This window comes from Cryptotermes secundus, unplaced genomic scaffold, assembly GCF_002891405.2.
Source record: "Cryptotermes secundus unplaced genomic scaffold, Csec_1.0 scaffold2, whole genome shotgun sequence".
NCBI classification, from domain to species: domain Eukaryota; kingdom Metazoa; phylum Arthropoda; class Insecta; order Blattodea; family Kalotermitidae; genus Cryptotermes; species Cryptotermes secundus.
In genome coordinates, this window is record NW_019728496.1 from 261300 (window position 1) to 284266 (window position 22967).

General features: G+C 42.4%; 1 protein-coding gene across 5 annotated transcripts in view; it reads left to right on the top strand.

Annotated features, from left to right (window-relative positions):
* The window catches only part of LOC111865116 (growth factor receptor-bound protein 10), a 129533-nt gene that overhangs the window by 100566 nt on the left and 6000 nt on the right, over positions 1-22967 (top strand). For all 5 annotated transcript variants that reach the window (XM_023852851.1, XM_023852852.1, XM_023852854.2 and 2 more), the window contains 4 exons: positions 14960-15160; positions 17749-17829; positions 19912-20177; positions 21164-21257. In XM_023852851.1, the coding sequence (XP_023708619.1) occupies positions 14960-15160; positions 17749-17829; positions 19912-20177; positions 21164-21257 (642 nt within the window). The remainder of the gene's footprint in view (positions 1-14959; positions 15161-17748; positions 17830-19911; positions 20178-21163; positions 21258-22967) is intronic.

Sequence of the window (22967 nt, forward strand, 5' to 3'; positions counted from 1 at the left end):
ACGTAACTTCCATGGATGTATAGAAATGTCCAGGCAGTTTAACGGCGCGACTTCAGGTATATTTGTCGAATGATATAGGAGAACAACAACATTCGGTAAACTTTAAAGGGCAAGAGGAGGAACCATCTGTGGCCTAGTTCATGGTACTATCCAAAATATCCTGCGGAGTAACTGAGAAAACCCACGAAGAACCTTAGCAATTGTTGAATATGTCTCGGTCAGGATTCGAAACGGACATCTGTTGAATACAGCTCAGAAACTTTACCACTTTAAACTTTTTCTTTTTAACCTATATAGGTCTATAAAGTGGCACGCGGTAGCGTAGTTGGTTGAGGCACTATACTACAAGCCGGAAGGTCGCGGTTTCAAGTCCCGATGAGGTCATTGAATTTTTTTTCAATAGACCTAAACCTTCCAGCCGCACTATGGCCCTGGGGTCGACTCAACCTCTAACAGAAATGAGTACCAGGAATATTCTTGGATGTTCTTGTTACCTTTTTTCCTTCTTGAACAGATTTTCCTATGTTGCCAGGTCTGGGAGGAGTGAAGGAAGTTCGAGTCCCGGTGGGGTCAAGAATTTTCTCTTCTCCGCGTCGTTTAAACCGGCTCTGGGATTTACCCAACCTCCTATCCAATGGGTACCTGGGTTCTTTCCCCGGGGGTTAAGCTGCCGGGGCGTGAAGCTGACCACTCACCTCCAGCTAGTGCCGAAATCAAGAAAATGTGGATCTATACAAACACTCCCCCATACGCCTTCATGGCGTAATGCTCAGGGACAACTTTACCGTTACCTTTTTACATATCGAGTAGTCGAGTCCCTACACGAGATCCAGGCGCTTTCCGGGGGAGAACTTGACGTTTCGTTTACAAACGAAAGATNTTGGGGGGGGGGGGGGGTTGGTGATAGGGGCAAGGTTAACCAATTGCGGCCCACGCGTTTGCGCTAAAGAGTTGTGACGAAGATGAAGACTGCTATGAATTGCCTTTTCTGTCAATCATTTAAAGTATTAATTTGATTTAAATAATACTGTATTTTAAAATTTTAATTTCTGCCTCACAGGAAATGCATTGCATATATCCATTACAAAGAACAATGGGTTAATACTGTGTAGGTGAATAATCACTGCTGATTGTGAGAACCATATGGAAAACAGAAATGCACTCCTTGCGTGAAGTGCAGAGTGTTTGTTATGTCATAGAAGATGATAGCCTTTATGCTTTAAAGGTTTAAAGGCGGTCCAACTTTGGGGTCGCAGGTTGCTGGCCCAAGTCCTTTGTTTCCTTGTGTTGTATACTGAGACATGTATATGGGCTTATCCCCCACACACCTATCTACCTCAGCTGTCCCAGCCACCCACCTTTACTGCATGGAGTAGAGCCCCAAGCTAATATTCGCTCAGCTGTTTCAGAAATTCCCATTTTATTTATGGAACCCGAAGGCTGTCATGTTCACATGAGCCTGCCAATGAACCTAATTCTGAGCCAGACGAAGCGAGTGTTTTAAGATTTATTTTAATAGAGGTGACCCACGTGGTCTCTTCCCCATAGGTTGTCTGACCAAAATTCTGTATGCATGTCTCATGTCACTCGTATCTCATCCTTGAGCCCTTGTTGAGAAGCCGCCAGTTGTGCAGCTATTCAAGAACTTCCCAGCATTTTAAGGAACCCGAATATTCATTACCGTGTTCACAAGAGCTCTCCACTGGTCCATATCCTGAGCCAGATCAATCCAATCCATACCATCTCATTCTCTCAAATATCCATTTTAATATTGTTCACGCACCAATGCCTTGGTCTTTCCAGTGGTCTCTTTCCTGCCGGCTTTCCCACCAATATCCTAAATGCATTCCTCTTCGCCCTCATTCGTGCTACATGCTCTGCCTACCTCATCCTCTTGACTTGATCACTCTAATTATACTTGGAGGAGAGTACAAGTTATGACGCTCCTCATTATGCAGTTTTCTCCAACCTCCCGTCACTTCATCTCTCTTCGGTCCAGATATTCTCCTCAACACCCTATTCTCAAACACCGAGACCAAGTTTCACACCCATACAGAACCACAGGCAGAATTACAGTTCTGTATATTCTAATTATTATGTCTTTAGGCGGCAGACGAGAAGACAAAAGGTTCTGGACTGAATGGTAGCAAGCATTACCCGAGTTCAATCGCCTCTTAATTTCCTCCTGAATGAGGTTTTGATTTGTTATCGTCGTTCCCAAATATCAGAACTGTGCCACATTTTCAAAACATCTGTTGCTTATCTTTATGTCATGATTTTGCCCTGCATTTTGGTGACGAGAGAGTAACATATAGTTATTTTTCTCTGTGTTTACTTCTAGACCAACCTCCTTACTAGCGTCAATTAAAGTCTGCATCTTTGTCTTTATGGTATCTATATTATTACCCAGTAGATTCACATCATCGGCATAGGCCAACGGCTGATGTGTCCCATTTAATTTCAGTCCCACCTGGTTTTCCTGGACAGTATTGTACAGTACTTCCCTCCTAACTGAATCATAGGCTTTCTTGAAGTCTACAAATATCTGATGTACTGTCTCGTTGTACTCCCATTTTTCTCCAGCATCTGACGAATGCAAAAGGTCTGATCAGTAGTTGATCCATTACATGGAAACCCACACTGTTTATCCCCAATAATTTCATGTATGTATGGACTTAACCTTGATAGAAGAATATTGGATACAATTTTGTATGAAGTAGATAACGGTGATATCCCCCGATAATTACTACAGTCAGTTTTATCTCCATTCTTGTGAAGTGGTACAATAATAGACTCGTTCCACTGATCAGGCAATTTTTCCTTATGTCAAATAGAAGTAATTAGCTTAGAATGTAATATTTCGCCTCCTGCTTGAATAAGTTCTGCCGGAATTTGATCACTACCTGGCGATTTATACCTTTTCAATTTTGCAATAGCACTTTCAACCTCAAAGGGGCTAGGATCTGGTACTAACGGCTCAGCTGTATCGATTTCTATCTGCCTAACATCACTGACCCTATGTACATTCAATAACAGAGAAGTAGTTCCTCCACCTATTCAAAATGTTGTGGGAATCTGCAAGCAGGTCACCATTCTCATCCTTCACTAAGTTACTGCTAGGCTGGTAGCCCCTCTTAAAGTCGTATATTCCTCTATACAGGTCTCTAATGTTCTTGTTCTTACTGTTCATTGCAAGCTCGTCAATTTTGTCTTTCAGATATTCCCTGTTTCTAGTCCTTAAATGCCTGTTGGTTTCTCGTTTTATATTGTTCAGATTATCCCCAATTCTTTCGCTTGGATCCTGTACCCACTGCAATTTGGCTTGTTTTCTTTGGTCTAATAATTTTCAACATCCTTCATCGAACCATGGCGTATGCTTCTTCAATTCATAATAACCTAGACACTCTGTAGCAGAAATTTTTATATTCTATATTCTATATTTATAGTTTCCCAATCAGTACTAACGTCCACCTCAGTGTCTTTAAGTTTTCCGAAGCCGCGAACCTATTTGAGATTTCAGCACGATATTGCTCTTTACCCTCTACCTCATTTAATTTCTTGAAATTCAACCTGTCCATATGAACTCTGTGCTTTGTTTACTCACTGCTAGTTTTTCCATAACCTTTGCCACCACCAGGTAGTGTTCAGTATCACAAATTATGAAGCTCCTCATTACTTATCCATTGTATAATTTAAAATGTATCTCTCCTTAGAAGAAGTTAAAAATTAAATCCATATAAGATTGTGATAAATAGGAAATTTTCAGATTTAATGCATATAATGAGCAAGTCAAGGAGGATGCAGTGGGCAGGGCATGTAGCACGAATGGGGGAGATGAATGCATATAGGATATTGGTGGGAAAGCCAGAAGGAAGGAGACCACTGGGAAGACCAAGGCGTTGGTTTGTGGACAATATTAAAATGGATCTTAGAGAGATAGGATGGGATGGTGTTGATTGGATTGATCTGGCTCAGGATAAGGACCAATGGAAGGCTCTTGTGAACACGGTAATGAACCTTCGGGTTCCATAAAATGCTGGGAAATTCTTGAGTAGCTGCAGATTTGGCGGCTCCTCCATTAGTAAGTAAGTAAGTAAGTAAATGTCAACTGCACTCTAGTTTTTGCATGTAGAAAACATAAGCCTATTAAGAAAACCTAACATCGATGGTTGTACGCTAGTGGGTTAGTTCTGAATGACTAGAATGCAGAGTGCCGAGCATATAAAGGCGAACAGTGATTTCGCTAAAGGCCTTCCATATTCATGATCAGGCCCCGGATTTTGATGACCTAAAAAGATTTTAAAAATGACCGAAAAAAAAAATCCAGAAAAATGACCTAAAATATGACCCAAAAATGTAATATGCAGGGCCCGGATTTTGATGACCTGAAATATTAAAAAAAATGACCTATAAAATGACCGAAGAAATCCAGAAAAATGACCTAAAGGAGAAAAGAAAGAACACTTCGCTTCCATATTATTCCCATTTCAGAAAACATATGAAGAAAAATTCCCTAAAATGGCCAAAAATGACAAGAAATACCCTTAAAATTGCAAAAATTTTCCAAAAAAATACCTATAAAATTTACAATTCTGTAACCAGCAGCTCATATCCGAGATTTATATATTTAAGAGCATCGCATAGGATACAAGGAAAAAAAGATGACGTGTCATCAAAATCCGGGCCCTGTTCATAATCAGTGAAGCCCTGATCAGCCGGAACAGAACTTGTTTCGTAGCGACGGGCTGTGCAGATGTTGTCTGACGTCCTCGCAAAGCAACACGACCCGAGATAACCCATTAGCTTTGATGTCCCGCGCTCTAATTCCCAGCTAAGGCACGACTGTCCTTCGCTGCGCGACAGCCGCTTTCCCGATTTTTCGTCACTTTCGCGGAACTGCAGCTAGAAGTACTTACACTCTTGATCCGTCCGACCTGAGCTGGTTTCCTGCTTGGACAATGGAGAGTCACCTGGCCGGCATGCTATACAAACAGGTTTTACTTCTTGCGGCGATTTTCGTCCTTGAGAATGCGAGTTCGAACCTTCGCAGTGCACATTTGTGGTTGGTGGTTATGGAGAATTCCGTCTTGGCGATATAACGCCTCTATATTTTCATGGTCGAAGAATAAGCCATGATGAGTCGACACGTCCTCCGAAACGTTGTTTGACCTTCGACGGGCTGCATGGCGTTACATCCTTGTAGAGAGAGCTCTTCTTATTTTCTGTTGACTTAAGCTGCTCGCACCGAGCGTCAGAGAACTGGTCTGCTTTTCATCCAACAGTTCGAACTTTAACGTGGACAGCCGGAAGTACAGATCTAGACTTCGAGGCAAGCCTCCATATGTTGGCAGTTGTCAGTTTCTATAGCCTGTAATATAGTTTGGTACTTCATACTGCAATGCTAACACATCGCTTTGACAGCCGGGTAGCTACCGTACAAATTAGCAAGCAGGCCAAGATCTCAGTGTTTCAGAATGTTTCACTAAATGCTGTCGGAATGAATGACAGGCCGTGAAGGTCCATAGGGTTTTGAGACGTCGAGGCTCCCACATTTTCTAGACATTCTGCTCACAGATGGCGGTGAGGTCAGCGCCGGCCGCCCTTTACCCCCAGCAATATTCCTGGTACTCGTTTCTGTTAGAGGCTGAGTCGACCCCAGGGCCATAGTGCTGCTGGAAGGATTAGGCAAATTGAAAACAAAAACCTCAACGGGACTCGAACCCGCGACCTTCTGGCTTGTAACATAGTGCCTCAACCAAATACCCCCAATTTCTCTCTAACCACTACTATGTACATACGGCTAGTAGCAGGAAACCAAGAACCTCTCTAACTCCAAAGGATCGCACAGCCTCGTCCAGTTTCCGGGAGAGAGCTAATCCTAATTGTGGTGGAACCGAGTCCTTTGAATAATGGTCCATTACTACTGCTGCTAATATAAAATAATAATAATAATAACAATAACAATAACAATAATAATAATAACAACATCGCACTGCCCGAGCTCACAATCCAGTCATTACATCAAACACTGAAAAGAGTACAAAATACATGTTCAAGAAACTGTTAAATTAAGTCTATTTAAGGGAAATGACAGCTGACCACTGGCTATGCACCTATCGACAGAATTTTTGCTGTTAGCAACCAGGGGGCGCAGCACGCTACCGGCCCACCGAGGTACCATAATCTCGCTTATCATCATTATTAGTTTTCTGTATACAGAGATTATTATTATCTGTTCTCATTTACTTTTTATTATTCTGCCGCTAGTTCAGCGCCGCCTTCTCCCCGGCCATGTCTTTTTTTTTTTTTATTTTGCTCCTGCTTCGTTCTCTGTCCTCTTCTTCCTTTCTCCTCAGTTCCTTTATCTTCTCATTCTTCCTTTCTCCTCAGTTCCTTTATCTTCTCATTCTTCCTTTCTCCTCAGTTCCTTTATCTTCTCATTCTTCCTTTTCTCCTCAGTTCCTTTATCTTCTTATTCTTCCTTTTCTCCTCAGTTCCTTTATCTTCTCATTCTTCCTTTTCTCCTCATTTCCTTTATCTTCTCATTCTTCCTTCTGTGCTGCTCCACTTTCTCCTCTGTCTCCTTAATCGTCCCGTCTTTTCCCTCTGGCCTTTGTTTCCGTTCCGATGTTTCATAACCGCTGACGACTGCCGTTCCCTGCCGTCTGTGCTTCCAATTTCGTAAATTCCTTCTTATTGCTCTATCAGTGGAAATTGTTACCATGGAAACACAGACAATAGAAGCAACTCATTTGTAGTCTTAAATGAAACCTGGCACAGACAGTTGGAGTTTGCCATGCATATAACGATACCAGTAGGTAAGCGTGTTTGAAATCAATGGACTGGCCTGGTTAAATGGTGAAGCAAGTTCCTAAGACTTGTTTAAAGATTGCAACGAGGTTCCCCTTTAATCTTATAGCGATATGAACGGTACAGCAAAGTAGTGAGGAGGTAAAACAGTAGAAAGCAATGAAGATCGTTGAGTTCAGAATATCCGTGCCTTTGAACGTGGATGGCATTTAACTTCTCTTGGGGGTACTCTGCCTTTCCTTATGTGATCTGGCAACACTTCAGGACTGTGGTTACTTTTTTCTTCCTTTTTAAACGAAACTTGATCGTTTATTCATACACACGCTTGCCAACATACACTTCTTGCGCTTCTAAGGCTAGGTGAACCGTGGTCTCTTGCCTTGTCTTAAAACAGCAATTATATCACTTGGAGAGGTGACCTCATCACAGGACCTGGGTACGCCGTCTCACGCGATTCCATTTGAATAGGTCCGAGAGGGCAATTCCGAGACAGGGAACAGTGTCCCATACATTAGAGTAGGAGCAAGAGTTGTTTTTGATGGTAGGGTAATATTAAAGAGGATTTTTTTTAATTCGCTTAGTGGGGGGTGGCGTCCAGGTGGGTCCCTCGGCACGGCGGCCACTGATTGGCCTATTGTAGCCTGCCCCAGGTGATTATGATGATGGAGAATTTGGTGGAATGAAGATTGGCAGGGGAAACCGAAGTACTCGGAGAAAATCCGTCCCAGCGCCACTTTGTCCACCACAAATCCCACTTGACCGACCCGCGCCGTCGCGATGGGAAGCCAGCGACTAACCGCTTGAGCTATGGATCATAAAGAAACAGTGAGTTTAGACTGCACATTGGATTTATCTGGCTTAGGCCAGTGGCCTGTATCGGACTCATTTGAACACGGTAATGACCCTTCTGGTTTCTCAAAAGGGGGGGATCTCTTCTTGATTATTTGAGCGACTATTGGCTTGCTGCTTCCTATATCCTCTCTAATTCAGTATTCACTAATCGTCCTATAGTTCGACGTGTCTTTCAATCAACTGCAGACACGTCCTTTTAGTGCCTAGTATGGTGCTTAATTAAGCAGAGGGACGCCTTTGCCTTTGCTATATAATGACACGTTATGTAGCGTTGATGATGTGCTTGTGGCTAGAAATCTTCTGAAACACTGAGTTCAATCGGAAGCGAAGCTCTGTTCCAAGTGCTCGAGGTCTCCATTTCAAAACAGACCTTCAGAGTAAATGAGGCAACATGTTGCGCTTCCAAGGCGGTCGAAAGGTCAAGGTACAAAGCCTGCAAAAATTGGCAGCCGGACGTGACAGGCCATGTTCTCTGGATCTGGTTCGATAAAGTGTCGGTCCTTGTGGATGTACAAAGCCGAGCTGGAAGTGTCACTTCTCATCAGTCAGCAGGCTGGCTATTCTTGAACCGTAGTGTTCATGTACTGCTGTTCTGTGACGCTCATCCTTACCTCAGTCCTTCCAGACAATTTCCGGGACACTACCTTAATACCACAACCGCTTCCTTCTAAATCCTTTCCTGTTTGTTATCTATCAAACATCCTATTATTCGATACTATATATGAACTGGCATGTTGACAGAGTCATTAAATAAAAGAAATCAAGATTGAGCAGTCCTGTATTCTGGGATATAACGCCTTGTAGTCTGTTGAAAGTCAGCCGGCTATTCGGAGGAAAATATCACCTCCATCTTCAGGATCGAAGAATAAGCCAAACAAGAGATCAGCCTGAAGCAGGAAGCAAGAAAACTCTGCTGGTCTTGGCTTAGTCTTCGACTCTGAAGATTAAGGCGACATGTTTCTCCGAAACGTCAGTAGACTTTCAACGGATTATAAGGTGTTATATCCCAGAAGACAGGGGCTCTTCATAACCTCCGGTGTGAGAACCTCAATGGATATGACATTGTGTAGTTTGTTAAGTTCGTTTTAGAGAACCTGCCGCGCCTTTCTTGAATATGGAAGCAGCAGGTTTCTCTGACACGTCGGAAAACCCAGAAAGACATTGATCTTCATAATCACCGTTGTGAGAACCCCGAAGTCTCACAAACTACAAAAGAAATAAATACAAAACTTATCTAACATATAGCTGAAATGCTGTATAGTGTCGGTACTGAAGGCCTCGTTACATAATCTGTATTGGTGAAAAGCAAGAAAGATTGTTTTGAAGAGAATGCAAGAAAACTGGAGGAAACATAACTTGCGACACCTGTGGCACTCTTGCAGTAACTGTATCATGACCAGAGGGATGCATAAGGTAGCAGGAGATGCATTTGGAACAATATATATAGTTCATCGGAGAATGGCTTTCTACTTGATATGTTGGCACGAGTATTACATTATACAGTTGTCTTATGGCTTGAAGATAAGAAAAATTGTCAAAGTTTCCTAACGGCAGGAAGTTTCGAAAGAAGAATATACCAAAATATACATCACAGCTAGATTCTACCTTGACAAGACAGAAGTATTCAGAGCATGGCAATAACTTTGCCACATGGAGTTGGTACAGCGGCAGACTACGGGATGGACGGCCGGAGTGCGATTCCCGGTAGGGGGCGAGAATTTTCTCTTCTCCACAGCGTCCAGGTAGCCTCTTATCCAGTAGGTACAGGGGGTTCTTTTCCTGGGGCAAAGCGGCCGGGGTGTGAAGCTGACTACTCACCTATATGTCTTCATGGCATAATGCTTAATTAATTAAAGACAGGGGTAACTTTACATTTAAGGCCACGCCATAGCTCAAGCGGTTAATCGCTGGCTTCCCACCGCGGCGGCACGGGTTCGATCCCAGGTCTGGTCAAGTGGGATTTGTGGTGGATAAAGTGGCGCTGGGGCGGGTTTTCTCCAAGTACTTCGGTTTCCCCCGCCAATCTTCATTCCACCACATTCTCCATCGTCAGTCTCCCGGGGCAGGTAAAGTAGGCCAATCAGTGGCCGCCGTGCCGAGTGGACCAGCTGGAATCCGCCCCCACTATGCAGACTTTACATTTACATGAAGTGTCTCCCATATTTTTTGTTTCTGACAAAACTTGCTTAGTATCAGAGAGCATATACGATGAGGGAGACATACTTTTTTTTGTGCACGAAGGCATTATGGAAATATCAAGGTCACCTTGGATTTTGTAAATGGCATTCCGCACTTTCCGTAGCGAACGCCGCAGAGGAGAGAGAGACGAATCCAGTGTCAGACTGCATTGCGCAAGGTCATTCAAGATCACAGACGGAAAGTACAAAAACTCAGGCTGTTATTATTATTTCTTCTCGAATTGAAATTTATAATTAAGTTTAAAATATTTTACAGTAGATTCTCGTAGTGATACTGAGAAGAATATTTGGACCGAAGAGAGATGACGTGACAGGAGGTTGGATAAAACTGCATAATGAGGAGCTTCATAACTTGTACTCTTCTCCAAGTGTAATTAGAATGATCAAGTCAAGGAGGATGAGGTGGGCAGGGCATGTAGCACGAATGGGGGAGAAGAGGAATGCATATAGAATATTGGTGGGAAAGCCAGAAGGAAAGAGACCACTGGAAAGACCAAGGCATAGGGGGGTGGACAATATTAAAATGGATCTTAGATGGGATGGGATGGATTGGATTGATTTAGCTAAGGATAGGGACCAGTGGAGGGTTCTCGTGAACACGATAATGAATTTTCTGGTTCCACAAAATGCTGGGAAATTCTTGTGTTGCTGCACAATTTACGGTTTCTCAAGAAGAGCTCAGCTCCATGAGAGTCTCGAAGTGATAGACCTCAGCAGCAAAACAGTGTTGTAGTCGTTTAGTGATGCATTCACTTACATAAGAGAGATATTTTTGGTGGCAAAAGTTATTACTCAACTCTGTAAATTGCAAAGACCGTAGGTTTGGATTCTTTGGGATAAAGAAAGACAGAAATTCTTAACAATACATAGGAAGAAATGCACATGAGAGTTCATGATGAGGAAGAATTGTGTTCAATTCCTGCCACGCCGAAAACATTGCACTTCAGTTACAAAAGCCACCCGAATATTTGCTGATAGATTCATAACCTCTGTGGATGGTAAGGGTGAACATGGAGCAATGGTAGAATGGTGATTAGCAGGAGAAAACCGAATATTCTCGGAGGCTAACCTGCTCCAATGCAACTCCCCCTCCCCCATGAATCTTCAAGTCACCCAGAATTGAACCCGGATCTCCGCTGCAAGAAATAAAGATCCAAACATCTACAACATGGCATAATATCCTACTCTAGTGAATGTACTGTACAAACAAATGCTACAGTAATTCCGGGGAAAGAGGGAAATTGGTTGAAGTGCTTGCGCCGCTCTTGCAGTTACCCGGGGAACCTGTAGCTTTAGGACGTCAATATCACCTGCCGGTGCAGCAGGGAGTCGTATCCGGACAAACCGGAAGTCTGGCGTTCTCAGAAGCGAACAGTTCAGTTGAACCCAAAATTCTGGTTTTAAACATTTTATGTGACTTTAAAGCCACTTGGTGACAGACAGCCAATGAAACCGAGGAGTCGAAGTCCCAACCAACTGCTTGGGTTTAAAGTAACGCGGTGAGGGAAGGGGGGGGGTGACGGAAGCGAAGTCAATACACAAATCGGGTGTGGGCGAAGTCATGTTCATTTGTTGTTTAATCTTTTACAGCTCTGTGGTTACTATGTGTACCATCTGCTTTAACGCAGAACAAAGCTATACTGTGGCCACAAAATGCATTTGTGTGTCTCATACGAGTCTCAGAACAAACAGTGGTTATCTCCCTGCACAGCATTAACCAGCTGGTCTTTGTAATGGACACGCAATGTGTATTCTGTGAGGTAGGAAATCAACTTTTAAATATGATTCAGGTGGACTTCGTGCTTCGTTAATGTAAAATAGTCCGTTCTAATAATGAAGATCCTGCGCTACTTTGCTCCATAATCACAAAGCAGTTCACCTCCCTTCATTCTTCACTTCCCGACGCTCCCCCCCCCCACCAACCTACTGTTTACCAGGAGGAGCAGGCCCTGTCTGGAAACATCAGTTTCCTCCTCATAAAAATGCAGTTTCTCCCCATACTTCAAACGTTTAATCAGTGTTTGGTCAGGCTTTTAATGAATCACCACATGCACTCAACTACGATGAAAAATCACAATTTTTATGGTTTCGTTGTGGGTGGATTTTACGGATGGTAATTTTACAATATTTCATCAACTGTTTTGGTTCTGTAATGCTCAGTAAAATACAGTATTATGTAAGGTCGAATTATGTATGGTAATACGACTGATTGATTTTTATGCCACTTAACGACGCTGCTTCAACTGCAGGCGTTATATAACGTCGAATGATATAGAAAAACGATGATTAGCGATGGGTGAGTACGAATTAAACTGTTACAACCCTACACCGCCCTAGATTAAATTGTTTAAATTTCTTAAAATGGCTTAAGGGGCACAGTCACACACACAGTTCTGTAATTACTGTTTTATAAATTATTTTTCTGTCTATAAAGATATGAATCTCGATGTATCAGCACAGTGGAAGACTGAGGACCAACTGACCGGATAAGGGAAGTAATTTCTGTTTCCGTCGTCCGGCCCAGACCGGCTCCAGGGTCCGCCCGAAGTCCTTCATCCAGAAACCCTTATCGGTGTTGAAATAGCCAGAACATAAAGCTTACCACTCGTCTCTGTTGAGGCTAAGAACACATGGAGCTTTACCTCCTCCCCTCATATTCGCCATCATGACGAGTACAACTTCGCTCCACTTTTACGTAAGCAACATCGAACGTTTAGTTCGAAACGTGCAGCGTTACGCGGTCAAGGGCACGCCGGGCAACCACGGCAACTTCTCTGTCTTTGCTGTATAGCAAGGAAACATCCTTTGTAGGCGTTCTTGCTTCTCGTTTACAGAACTTCAGATCCAATTTTATCGGATTTTTTGGACAGCTCATCTTCCAGAGACGTGCCATAGATAGACCTGTTGAACCCCCGGCTTCTCACCATGAAGGTTTGGGTTCAATCCCGTTCAGCGATATGGGATTCGTGATATACGAAGTGGCACTGGGCCAGATTTTCTGGGTTTCTTCGGTTGTCCGCCAATGCCCCATACTAACCTATGACCGCTCTCTGAGATGTGTGAGGGCCCTGACCGGGAAACACTATTAGGCTTGTCGAATCGTTGGTCTTACCTAATATTAGGCATGTTACGGTCTAAAGCAATGTATTTTTTAAATGCCTTCTTTAAAAGAATCTGTAAATAAACCCATAGATGTACTGTACGTTTCTGTTAGTGTAAGACGAAACTGAGCCCCTGAAAACGTGTGCTCGAATCCGAAGAAGTGAAAACACGTAATTCAGAAGCAGTTTATGCATTTCCAAACAGGAGTGAACACACAAATGTACTATAGGCCTACAGAATTTCATCGAAGGAAAATATCTAAAGCTGAAACTGCACAATCTCATACAGGACAGCCCAGCAAATAAGAAAGGAGAAGCAAGTGTGAGAGTAATTATCTGTGCAGAATGACAGTGCTATAAAAGACGTTAACAAGTAATAAACAATGTGCTTATTGATGACGTAGCTGTCGTGTTGAAACAATGAATGGCCTTTTTATGTGCCGTTACTTTTCAACAGACGACCGATCGAGAAGGTCATTTAAGTAAAATAGCTAGTCTTAGGTCAGAGATTGAAACTCAAGACTTCCTGGATACGAAGCAAGGGTTATAATCAGTCAATTAGGACGTTCGGTAAAACAATATTCAACATAAAAAACATATTAATATACAACAATCATATAATTATTGAAGTCCTTAACTCATTGGATGGTATTTAAGTGCCGGAGCAAGATTTGTCTGTTCGTCACCCGAAACAACATAGAACAACAGAATACCCTAGCAATATTCAGAATGACGTACGCGTTGCTAGGGCCTAGCAGTATATCGCGTGACCGGATACCAAAAAGTAAAACAAATGATGGAAAATGCATTAGGTGATTGTTCGCGTTTCGATAAATGTTTGAAGCCTGAGCTGGCCTCCAGCAACAGTGTCGCACCATCGGAGTTTGAAGCGACTGGTATTGCCTGCCGTCCGATTCACGGGACAAGACTACTTGCTATACCGAGGCCGCGGAAAGAAGTCCATGGCTCGAAACCTTCAGCATGTCATTTGAGCTTTCCCCCTCCAGCCTACTTCTCTGTATTCCCCTCCAGTTATAGGGCCAGTCCCTTCACATGAATGTTGGCAGTGACAGTCACGTCAAAAACTTCGTTAGCGACAGGGACTTCGGATTAGTTTATGTGTCAAGGGGAATACTAGCGTAAGCAGGAAGAATGGAACACCGCAGTCCCCACCAACTGCCGGACTTTTTTTCGTGGCCTTAGTATATACAGTATATTTCATAAATGTCGCATGACAAGCCGGCTGTTCACCTCGTTCGGGTCAGCCAGGCACGACTGCATTATTTTCAGCATTAATTTTGAATGGGAACAGGGCAGTGAGCTTAATCCGTCAAGGTACAAGAAGGTATTCCGGATAATGCAAAATAAAAGGACAGATATGCAGTAATGTAAGGGGCAGGTTGCGAAATAGAGCTCTCAATCCTTATCTTCACGAGTACACCCTTCTATTATAGCTGAGGCTCTCAAAACTGAGTCATGATAGTATAATCAGTGTTCCGTCAGTACAACAACTAATGTTACGTCACAACCTTAAATTTGGTTTCTTTGCCGGGATAACATAGTCGGTGTAGCGACTGGCTACGGGCTGGACGACCAAGGAGTCTGAGTTTGAGTCCGGGTAGGGTCAAGAATTTTCTCTTTTACACGTCCAAACCGGCTCCGAGGTCCTCAAAACCTATCCAATGGGTACCGGGGGCTCTTTCCTCGGGGGTAAAGCGACCGGGGCATGAAGCTGACTACTCACCTCAAACTACTGCCGAGGTCAAGAAAATGTGGATCTGTACATCCACTCGCCCATACGCCTTCATGGCGTAGTGCTTAATTAGTTAATCATAGGGACAACTTTTACCTTTTTTACGTTTTGTTTCTTTGGTGTAGTGACTGTCGGGAATGGTCACTGTGGTTTGGTCGACTTTGGATTCGAATAACAATTTACAGCTGGACGGCTTTCATGATTTTCTTAAGTATATCCAGTACAGTATTGGACTTTCCTTGCAGGTGGGTGATGCATCGGACCTGCAGGTGCTGGCAAGGCTGTCGGATTGCAACGTGTACACTGCTCTGAACGCCCGGAGCCAGTTCCGCGCGCCTACAGAATTTGGCCTGTGCCTGGCAGGCGGGCGAGAAGCTCTGCGCTGCTTGGCCTGCGAGTCGGAGCGCGCCAGAACCTGCTGGCTCACCGCAATGAGGCTCGCCAAGGTGAGTCATACCTTCTGACTACTGAGTATTGGGATAGGCGGTCGTTGTAGACTGTCGCTTGTGGACGAACGTACAGATATACGTATATACGTACTAGGAGACGGAAGTATGTACAGTGTTGTTAGTACGCATACGAATGGACGCATGAATTAACGAACAGATGAAAGCAGATTGGCGTTTGCGGATATACAGAAGGTAAACCAATTAACCGAGGAAGGGAGGAAGGAATGTTATAGGCCGCGCCATAGCTCAAGCGGTTAGTCGCTGGCTTCCCACCGCGGCGGCCCGGGTTCGATCCCAGAGTCTGGTCAAGTGGGATTTGTGGTGGACAAAGTGGCGCGGGTGCGAGTTTTCTCCGAGTACTTCGGTTTCCCCTGCCAGTCTTCATTCCACCAAATTCTCCATCATCATAATCACCCGAGGCAGGCTACACTAGGACAGTCAGTGACCGTTGTGCCGAGTGGACCCAGTTGCACTCCACCCCCCACTTAGCGAATTAAAAAAAAAAAGGAATGCTATTAATATGAGCATACAGATAGGTGGTTCTGTAAACGGACAGATAAAGTGGAATGTTGATTGTGGATATGCCGATAGATGGATGAGAAGGACTCATATTGCTTGTGTGGTAGGGGGGAATGTACAGGAAGTCGGAAAAGACAGACCATCGTGTGGATGCATGTTCCGGAGTACTCGCCGACGGAAGAATATTCGAATACTGATACAAAGAACAAGTTTGCCTCGCGATAAATCCCAAGAATTTAGTTGTGTTAACTATCCGAGCAATAAGGTACATATTAGCGCGCCCCAATGCACAATAACGAACTTAGAGCAGCTCATGAAGGTTTATCGTCACAGAAACTCGTACGTCCCGTACCGGTGATCTACACTGAGGCAAACATTAACTTATTTTGTTACTAAAATTACCTCCTTTGTCATTGATTTTGCCCATGGCAAACAAAGGAGCGGTGACTGCACCCGCCCACCGATAATCTCTCAGGTTTGCATAACATGTGATAAGAGCGAGCGTCAGATGTTCTGCCCCAAGCACAACAAACACGATAATGGAGAGTACTTTTCTAGCAACGTTTCCTTGAACTTGGATACAGCCCTGCCCCTTAAATATGTTTCCCGCAGAGTGCAGCTATGGGTTTCTTTTGAATCTCGCAATAAACAGCGATTATCTCCGAAAGAGCATTACTTAATTGAACGTTGTAATGGAAATGCAGTATGTTTTCTGTGAGGTAGAAACTACGTTTTGCATGATGTTCAGATGAGCCTCAAACTTCAAATGATTCAGAGTTTGTCCCCTCAACGCTCCCCCTCCCCCCACCATCATATCTGAAACACTCTCTTTATTTATTGACCTTAGCCATAGCGTTACCATTAACGTTATTACTTCTAAATAATATATGAACAGTTCGTACCCCACAGAAAACATGTCATATCTCAGCTACAAAGATCAAGGGATATTGCTGTTTAGGCAAGTAATCTCTGTTTACTGTGAGAACTATTTGAAACATATGCTGTGGGCAGAATGTAGACTTTCAGTATGTTAAGGTCGTGGTATGTTAATAACCACTGGACTTTAAACGGTTAAGCCGATAAATGTTAATAACGTTAAAGTCAAATTTGGGCTGCCTGAAGGAAGAAGGGGCAAGCCTCTGATTGAAAGTTTTATACTGAGTGTTGATGTTATACACACCTCATTGGGCTTGTTATTCATTTATTGCAGATAACAGCCTTTTATTGTAACGCTATAGACTGGACACTGCCTAGTTAAAATTATTTTTCCATGTATTTCATTACACTGAAAAATGTTTCAAGTGAAGTCATGTTATTTTAATGAGTTCTTTATATTATGTTATGTAGCAATTGTTCTGTGCTGAAACGTTCTGAGATAGAACTGTAAAGTTTTATGATATTAAAAATATTTACGATTATGTTGAACTGGTGTGAATGAAATTTTAAATTCCCGAAAACAACTGGCAGTGCCAGATATCATCAAAAATAGCTCAGTATTTTGAAAGATGAAACATATGGACCGACAGACAAGTGATATCCCATTTATGTGTTCATTATTTACTTTTGGCGCTTGAACAGTCTCTGCTACTAAGTCGAGTTCATTTTCCTTGGCAACAGACTATACGCTGAGCTGTGAGATTTTATAGCTAACCAGGAAAGCTCTGAATGTTTATAATAAAGTGAACACGTGTCGCACCATATGGTATTCCAAACCAGACCTAGCTGCAGTCATGTGTGACTTCCGATGATTATCCCTCTAACTGTTAGAAATACGGTTGGCATTCATTTATTACCCCAGACTTTCAATTAATTGGGCTTCCCCAGTTGTTCAGTACACTTCATCGATTCCTGGGTTATTCAGCCCTCTAGAACACAGTGGAAATGTCACCTATTTTAACATTAAGAAATTTTGCGTTTTTCCCACACTTATGTATGAGTGTTATAACAGCCATTATCTCCCTAAATAACGTTACTTAGTTGTTGTCTCTGCTATGAAGACATAGTGCTTTTACTGTGCAGTAGGAACTCAATGTTCGCATATTATTTAGAATAAATTAATGTTTCAGTATGGTAAGCAGCTTCGGGAGAACTACCGAGCCTTCAAGAACAAGCAACAGATGGACAGCATCACATGTTCTGTACCTAGTGTAAGTGTTACATCATAACAGCACCCAGGTCTTATTCACTATACATTAACGAAATAAGTTGAAAGAAATGTATTTGGTAAGATCAGTAGGCTATTTAACATAATATAGAGAGTAATTAATCTTCTAAAGAGCACATACAAGGAAACATTCTAACCTAAAGCACACTAACAGAGCAACTTTAATTTTTATGAGATGACAGCTTCAGTGCCATGAATATCTCTAGAGGAGCAGAGCGGTTAGGTTAGGTTCAAACACTTATAAACCATAAAAGTACATGCAAGATGAATGTGCGTCTGGCTAGTTTTAGCGGTAGTGGCTTTGTGAAGAATTTCTGGGGAACAGGAGGCTAAAACCGAAAACCAAGTGGGCCCATTATGTGGGAGTATATAAAATTGATATAGAGCTTTCCATACTGAATTTTGAATAAAAGGATTAACCCCTTCCCTTCTAGCTAGTATTCATTCATTCATGAGTAATCTGTCAGATGACAGGTCCACAGCCTCTTCCAAAACAGTTTCTCCACTTAATGTGATCTTCTGTTTTTGGAAAGAGACTATCCAGGAATAGTGATAATGTGGTAGTTTTTCCATTCGCTTTCCACATCGCAGTACAACAGCCGTTCAAACCACTCTGGTCACGCCTGTTGCTATACGAACTTGAACCATCTCGAGCATCATTTTCTCTGTGCTTCAAGTCGCCGCTGATGACGCTGCTTCCGGCATCAGTTTTCGGTCTCTCTCTTCGTCTGATGCCTACCCTTTGACCTGTCCAGCAAGGGAGGCCATGCCAGTAGCTACGCTACCGCTGGTATAGCTCTCAGGGCATACTCAAACACCCTCACCACGATAAGGTGGAGACACCAACGAGGGGTAGCTAGTATTATGGTAATACTAATTCGTGGGCTCTTTATTGGTTGATTTTTGTTTCCTTATTAGCCAGGAATGATGGGTGTCAGCAGATGGATTATCATATGGTGCCACTTGCGGAAGAAGTAAGATTAAGAATACTATGCTACCATAAACTTTGGCCCTGCAAAAGCAATGGAAAGGGCAGAGAAAATGAACTGGGGGGTGGGGCTGGGGCTAGGGTGGCAAATAGAAACTCCAGCATCTGTCACATAAAAAGGGCCATTAATAGGGGTTGCTCTAACTTTTAGAAATTCCCGGCATTTGGGTCTGGTCTAGCACAAAAAAATCTCAGCAGTTGAAAACCTAAAATGATTACTCCTTTAATAAGTTGTGGTCTAGTCAGTTCCTGTCTGTGCTACAGTTGCAACATTGAAATGACCTTTCCAAGAAGACGTGTTTTTACAATGAAATGCAGCTGTCAGTAATCACACAGCACACCATATGCTGGTTCCAGGATGCTTAGTGTGAATTATATATTTACTGAGATGTAACAACACAGTCAGAGCCTATTTTGAGTACATGTCTTGATATCTGTTTCTTCCACTGAATGGAGCTAGTGGCCAGCCTCAAGGCCTGACACAAAGCAGAGTTATACATTCTTCATGTTCAAAACAGCTGTACTGGTATCAAATATATAATAGCATACATTATTTACATATGTTTATATGTGCACATTAAAAATAACAGACTGAAAAGCACTGCTGTATTTTCCAATTGGATGGATGTATAACTGGATATATCATATATCTGTATGTATATGTAGAAAAGGTTGATGTATGCAGTTTTGGTTTAATATAAAATAGCAAGTACGATGTAGCTATAGCACAAACAAAGTGGTAACAGTAACAGCAGTGAAAGCTGCACCATAGCTCAAGCAGTTAGTCGCTGGCTTCCCACCGTGGCGGCCCAGGTTCAATCCCGGGTCTGGTCGAGTGGGATTTGTGGTGGACAAAATGGCGCTGGGGCAGGTTTTCTCCGAGTACTTCGGTTTCCCCCCGCCAATCTTCAGTCAGCCAATTGCTCCACAATCACCCTCACCTATCAACTGGAGCTGGTACAATAGGCCAGAAGTGGCACAGTACAAGGGACTTAGTCCAACCTCACTAGCAATAAAAAAAATAAAGAAACAAATCAAAGAATATACTCACATTAGCACCAATTATGTATAATGCAGGAAAGTGTGCGGTCCCGTGTTGCAATGGACTTCACAGGAAGTGTTGGTCGTATTGTGGAAGACCCTCAGGAAGCAAAAGCAATTGCTGTGGCAGAGGGCTACTCATGGAAGAGGCGGTGGCGGCCATCAACGCGAGGCCCCAGTTTGCTGAGGGTGTCAGCGGGAGGTCTGAAGGCTGGGATACATATCACGCAACCGTGGTTCCACAGTGGCATGACACGGGATCAGGCAACACAGCTTATCAGCCGACGTGGCTCTGTGGATGGGTCAGTACCTGAAATATTTCAAATTGCCTAGCTGATCAACCAACCAACCAACTAGCTACATGAAACAGGGGTCCTTCTTGAGAAGCTAATAGTTGCTCAGCTAGAAAGTAACTTTACCTCAGAGTTACGGAAATAAGAAGAATTACATAAGAAGAGCTTCATACTTTGTACTCTTCTCCTATAATTATTCTTATTGTTAGGATAGGTCAGTCAAAGGGGTTACAAAGGGTTGGATACATAACTCAGATTGGAAAATTTTGAAATACATGCATTGTTCAAGTGCAGAATCACATTGAAAAGGAACGTCTCAAAAGACCGAGAAATTTTATATTAAAAATCTGTAAATTAAAAACTGAAAATACAGATTTATGATATATATAAGTCGTAAGCAGGAAATAAAAAATTCATGTGTTATTTTGGTGCCTAGTCATGTTTTAAAGCAGCCACTTTGAAGATTCAAATCAGGGTGATCATATGGAGGAGTATGAGATGGGTCAGACATGTAGTGTGCATAGGGGAGATAAGAAGTGCATACAAAATGTCTAAAAGGAAGAGACTGCTCCGGAAAGTCATCGGCATAGTATTGTAGGATAACATTCAAATGAAAATCTATATTTTCAAGAGATTTTGTATGCATGTGTGTGTATGTGGGAGGACTAAGTTCACATCACCTAGGCAGAGTCCAATGTCAGAAATTTCTGAGCACCATAATTAAATTCTGGGTTCTCTAAAAGCTGGGAATTTCTTGACAAGCTGGCTGGTTATTGAATTCTCAAGGAGGACTTGCAGTTAGTTATGTATGTTACAGAAATAGATTGTGACAAGGAAGATTTAGAGAGTTTGTTAGCGTAACTGTAAATGCTCTTTGTTTTGTTCAGAGTAATGTTTTATGAAGAACTTCTGCAATATTCATTAACAGCTGAATTTCTCACTGCATGAACAGTATGGTTGCCATGGTTTCATTGTCACTTTCTTTTGTTCTGCAGTGTGTTCCTCGTGAGGGAGAGCCGCAGCAGTCCTGGGTCCTTTGTTCTGACTTTTAAGTGCAGTGGGAAAGTCTTGCATTCACAGATACAGCCTGTAAGTATAGGTTTAGTCACTCTCACAGCACACTGATCAACTTCCTCTGTCCATGGAGCAGGCTCTTATTTATCAGCTGATCAAGAATTTTTCTGCTTTTATGTAACTCAAAGATTCAGTAACTTCTGTCTCTCACCACAAATGTAATAGAGAGTACCCAAATAAATTATGATACTCACTTCATACTTAGACATGGACATATTACCACATCCCGAAGACAAAACTCACCAGCATGGATTGGAAATGTGTTGTTATTCATGTTCCAGATGTTTAAAATTATGAGGTTCTCTATCAGACTGATAGCTATAATGTTTTGAGATCACAAGGGCATTTTTCTTGTAGACATGATCAGTGCAACAATATACTGTGCAACATTGACACATTTATGCACAGGCATTGAATTAAAATGTTCCATATTTCTTTGGGAAGGTGTTCTTCTTCTGTATGACAATTACAGCATCCTGCATATAGCCCTGGTATAGCACCTAGCGAGTGCCATCTTTTTCCAAAGCTGAATGAATATCTCAATGAAGACAGTGTGAAAACAAGATTAAAATGATGGCTGAGTGAAAAGGACCTACAGCGAATAGACTCACTCTCTAATGTGATAAATATCTCAGTTTGCAGAGACTATATCTGAAATTAGTGGTATGATAGAAGAATTACCATACATTTGCATGTCAGGGATTTTAATAAGAAATCTTCAAGTATATTCTTTGTAAACTTACTCTCTGATCAACTCTCATACCTCTAGACCAGGTTTCCAACAGAGAACTTTCTTGCATGTGTAATTTCAATAATCTCTTCAACTTTTCTCTTTTTAAGGGGGTGAGTTGAGCCAAGATAATGCTGGTTACTTGACTGGATTGGAACTCTTTGCATATGTTCTGTGGCAGTGAAAATTAATATCGTGTCGTATAGGTTATAAGTAGTCTATTAAGTAGGTATCTTATATTTAGGGTTGCTTTCTCATAGAAGTTCTGTAAGGTGTGAGGTGATCTTGATGGTGAAAATTTATTTTGTGGTCTTACAGGTGTTATGACACCTTACTTTTTAAAGATGCTTCTCATGGAAATTGTCACTGTAGTGAAGAATCACATTATGATCATCTTTGTTGTAACACTGTGTAGTCTCGAGGTGTACACTTTTATTTTTAAATTTTCCTCTTTCTGAAGGCTACACATATAAGATTCGAGGTTTTCACAACAGCAGAATACTTTGGGTTAGACACCTTCCAGTCTGGTAGTTTGCTACTTTTGTATTTATAGTTGCCACTCTGTAGAAGTTACATATACGTAGGTCGTACCGAAAGTCATGAGTAACTTTTTTTGCATGCAACCTGGGAACAGCAGACGAAAGAGAGTGGTAGGTGGAACCAGCTGTTGTGTTAACCTTGAGTGTCTTGTGATGTCAATAGCTTGCATCACATGACCAGTATCACTCCTAACAAAATGGCCGACAGTGATATGTCGTTTCACCAGTGTGCTGTCATAGAATTTCTTGTGAAAGAGGAAATCCGTGCTGCAGAAATTCACCAGAGACTTCAGCGTGCTTATGGAAGTGTGTGCACGGGTGGGAGTAGTGTTTGAAGATNCTGGTTTGACCATTTCGAGCCTGAAACGAAACGGCAGAGTATGGAATGGCACCATTTGCATTCTCCATCAAAAAAGAAGCAAGACAGTGCCATCAGCTGCAAAGGTGATGGGCACA